General features: G+C 37.9%; 1 protein-coding gene across 1 annotated transcript; it reads left to right on the top strand.

The window, feature by feature from the left end:
* The first annotated feature begins 490 nt into the window (after positions 1 to 490).
* On the top strand, positions 491 to 3,408 carry LOC132166153 (Tetratricopeptide repeat (TPR)-like superfamily protein). Its single transcript, XM_059576927.2, has one exon. It carries the CDS (start codon positions 634 to 636, stop codon positions 3,142 to 3,144), a length of 2,511 nt encoding a protein of 836 aa, XP_059432910.2. The 5' UTR covers positions 491 to 633; the 3' UTR covers positions 3,145 to 3,408.
* The last annotated feature ends 265 nt before the right edge of the window (positions 3,409 to 3,673 follow it).

A 3,673-nucleotide genomic window follows, 5' to 3' on the forward strand; every position in this document is an offset into this window, starting at 1 on the left:
CCAAAAAATTGAATAGCATGCATATAATAGACAAACTAAAAATGGAAAAATAAAAATAACACACAGGTATGCTCCTTAAATCAATTCTATTGCAATTTACAAGATGATGCAAAAGCAGTAGTGGATTAAAAAAAAAAAAAAAGATTAAAAAATAATATTTAATAAAATAAAGAATGAAATAAAGAATGTGTTGGAGTTGATATTAAACAATGAGTAGCTAAAATAGAGAATTGTGCTTTTTGACTAGGTAGAATACCTCTTATTGCTGAAGATGCTCTAACTTCTTATGTTTTGCGTGGTATATTTTAGAAACGCAGATTATTCTTACAAAATTATAATTCCAAATGCACCCTTAGTAAATAGAAAATATGAAACCTAGTACTCCTAAACGTCTTTCTTTAAATTACCCACTCTTAATGCGAGTTACTAATATTTTCAATATAAGATGGAAGTGTTACACTTACACATCGACACGACAAGTGCTGTGCATGCTCTAGCATTGATTTTTTACTTGAGAGTTATTATAGACACACGTACGATCTATGCATGCCGGTAATCGGTACGAGCTTAGCCTTTGGTTGTCTGAACATTTGAAGGAAATTTACTTGACAATCTAGCTGCTATGTCGTCAACATGAAAATTTATGCACGGACATCACCAGCAATGTTCCTGCATACCAACTGCAACCACGTTAAACATCTACGTGTTTTGTACCCAACTGTTGAACAGGCTTCGGCAAGCCAATTTGCGTCACTCTTGCGAGCTTGTTCTGATGCTTCTGTTCTTCAACAAGGTAGGCAAGTTCACGCCCAGGTCATTCTCAGAGGAATTGGCAACGATTGTCTTTTGGGAGGAAGGGTTTTGGGAATGTACGTTCTTTGTGGCAGCTTTGTAGATGCTAAGAATACGTTCTATAAGCTTGAACGGAGGTCTTCTTTGCCTTGGAATTGGATGATTAGGGGGTTTACGATAATGGGTCGGTTTGATTTTTCCATGTTGTTTTACTTTAAGATGTTGGGTTGTGGTACTTCTCCCGATAAGTATACGTTTCCTTATGTGATTAAGGCTTGTAATGGTTTGAATAATGTAAGTCTAGTTAAGTTAGTTAACAGAACAATTCGGTTGATGGGCTTTGAGTTGGATGTGTTTATAGCTAGTTCTTTGATCAAATTTTATGCAGAAAATGATTGTATCAATGATGCGCGATGCTTGTTTGACAAAATGCCACATAAAGATTGTGTTCTATGGAATGTCATGCTTAATAGTTATGTGAAAAATGGAGATCCTAGTAGTGCTCTAGAAATATTTTTGGAAATGAAAAATAGTGAAATTAGGCCCAATTCAGTGACAATTGCTTGTATATTGTCTGTTTGTGCCTCGGAAGCAATGATTCGTTTGGGTACCCAGCTTCATGGACTGGTTGTTAGGTATGGGTTGGAGTTGGACTCTCCTGTGGCTAACACATTGTTAGCAGTGTATTCAAAATGTCAGTATTTGTTTGATGCATGTAAGTTGTTTGATACGATGCCCCAAACTGATTTAGTAAGTTGGAATGGCATGATTTCTGGATTTGTACAAAATGGTTTTATGGGTGAGGCTTCACATTTATTTCGCGAGATGATATCTGTTGGTATCAAACCAGACTCAATCACCTTTGCAAGCTTCCTTCCGTCAGTTACTGAATTGGCATGTGTCAAACAAGGTAAGGAAATTCATGGTTATATGGTAAGACATGGTGTGCCTTTGGATCTATTTGTGAAGAGTGCACTTATTGATATATGCTTTAAGTGCAGGGATGTGGAGATGGCACGCAAGATTTTCCTCCAAAGTGACACAATTGATGTCATACTGTGCACAACTATGATTTCAGGCTTTGTGCTTAATGGAATGAATTGCGACGCTTTGGAAATTTTCAGGTGGCTAATCAAAGAGAAGATGAGGCCAAATTCTGTAACCCTGGCAAGTGTTCTGCCTGCTTGTGCTGGTTTGGCTGCTCTGAAATTGGGGAAGGAATTGCATTGTAACATCCTCAAGAATGGGCTTGATGAGAGGTGTCATGTGGGAAGCGCAATTTCGTACATGTATGCTAAATGTGGACGATTGGATCTTGCTCATCATATTTTTGGAAGGATGTCAGAAAGGGATACTGTTTGTTGGAACTCAATGATCACAAGCTGTTCCCAGAATGGCAAGCCAGAAGAAGCCATTGAACTTTTTCGTCAAATGGGGATGGAAGGAACCAGGTATGATTGTGTGAGCATATCAGCTGCACTATCTGCATGTGCAAACTTACCTTCACTCCGTTATGGGAAAGAGATCCATGGTGTCGTGGTTAAAGGTGCATTCAGCTCTGATCTTTTTGCTGAGAGTGCACTGATCGACATGTATGCTAAATGTGGAAACTTGAATTCTGCTCGCTGTGTGTTTGACAAAATGCAAGGGAAGAATGAAGTTTCATGGAATAGCATCATTTCTGCTTACGGGAACCATGGTCTCCTTAAGGACTGTCTCACTCTATTTGATCAAATGTTGGAAAACAGATTTTTTCCTGATCATGTCACCTTTCTTGCTATACTATCTGCTTGTGGTCATGCAGGTCAAGTTGACATTGGAGCTTGCTATTTCTGTTCCATGACAGAGGAATATGGAATACCAGCCCGGATGGAGCATTATGCATGTATGGTAGATTTGTTTGGGCGTGCTGGTCGGTTGAAGGAAGCATTTGAAATGATAAAGAGCATGCCATTCACTCCTGATGCCGGTGTTTGGGGGACATTGCTTGGTGCCTGTCGGGTCCATGGCAATGTTGAACTTGCTGAAGTAGCTTCTATACATCTTTTTGACTTAGACCCTCAAAATTCTGGCTACTATGTATTGCTTTCAAATCTACATGCTGATGCTGGACAGTGGGGGAGTGTGCTCAAGATACGCAGTTTGATGAAAGAAAGACAAGTCCATAAGGTTCCTGGGTACAGCTGGATCGACATCAACAACACCACTCATATTTTTGTTGCGGCAGATGGAAGTCACCCACAGTCTGCGGAGATCTATTCAACACTGAAGAGTCTTCTGCTAGAGCTAAGAAAAGAGGGTTATGTACCTCAACCTTACCTTCCAATGCACTCACAAAGCATGGGAATGTGATGACCAGGAAAAAAAAAAGAAAAAAAAAAAAAGTTGATCATTTTTTGTTATCTCGGCGTCAACTGTAACAAAAATATAATGACAGCATCTTACCATGGTAAGTGAGGTTTTCTTGATTTCTTAAGAGTATGCTCCTCTACCTTGTTATTGTCATATTAGAAACTTAGATTTATTATATATCTCAAAGTCTTTGTCAATCAATGCAGAGCACAAAAATATAATTTGTTATTACTTCTATTAATTTAAATAAATACACATTTTATACTGATTGTATTATTAATGTAACGGTAGAGAAATACTCATGTACTTTTAGTGTATCCAACAGAATTTTATTCTAATCGGAAAGCGTCGATTTTTTTTTTTGATCCACCAAGTATATTTGCACTTTCTTATGAATTTTGTATCTTTTCCATTCTTGTTTATTAGTGTTTGAGTTATTGTGAAGGCTTACTCTCAGATTCTTACGAAGTGTTGCAAGGTGAGACTTGTTCCCCTAAGAAAATTGATACTTCACACAGAAATTTAAGAA

The sequence above is a fragment of the Corylus avellana genome, chromosome 11, assembly GCF_965113065.1.
Source record: "Corylus avellana chromosome 11, dhCorAvel1.hap1.2, whole genome shotgun sequence".
NCBI classification, from domain to species: domain Eukaryota; kingdom Viridiplantae; phylum Streptophyta; class Magnoliopsida; order Fagales; family Betulaceae; genus Corylus; species Corylus avellana.

Bases quoted from the DNA above. Each gene is read 5' to 3' on its own strand.
- LOC132166153 (XM_059576927.2), top strand. From the start codon at position 634: ATGAAAATTTATGCACGGACATCACCAGCAATGTTCCTGCATACCAAC.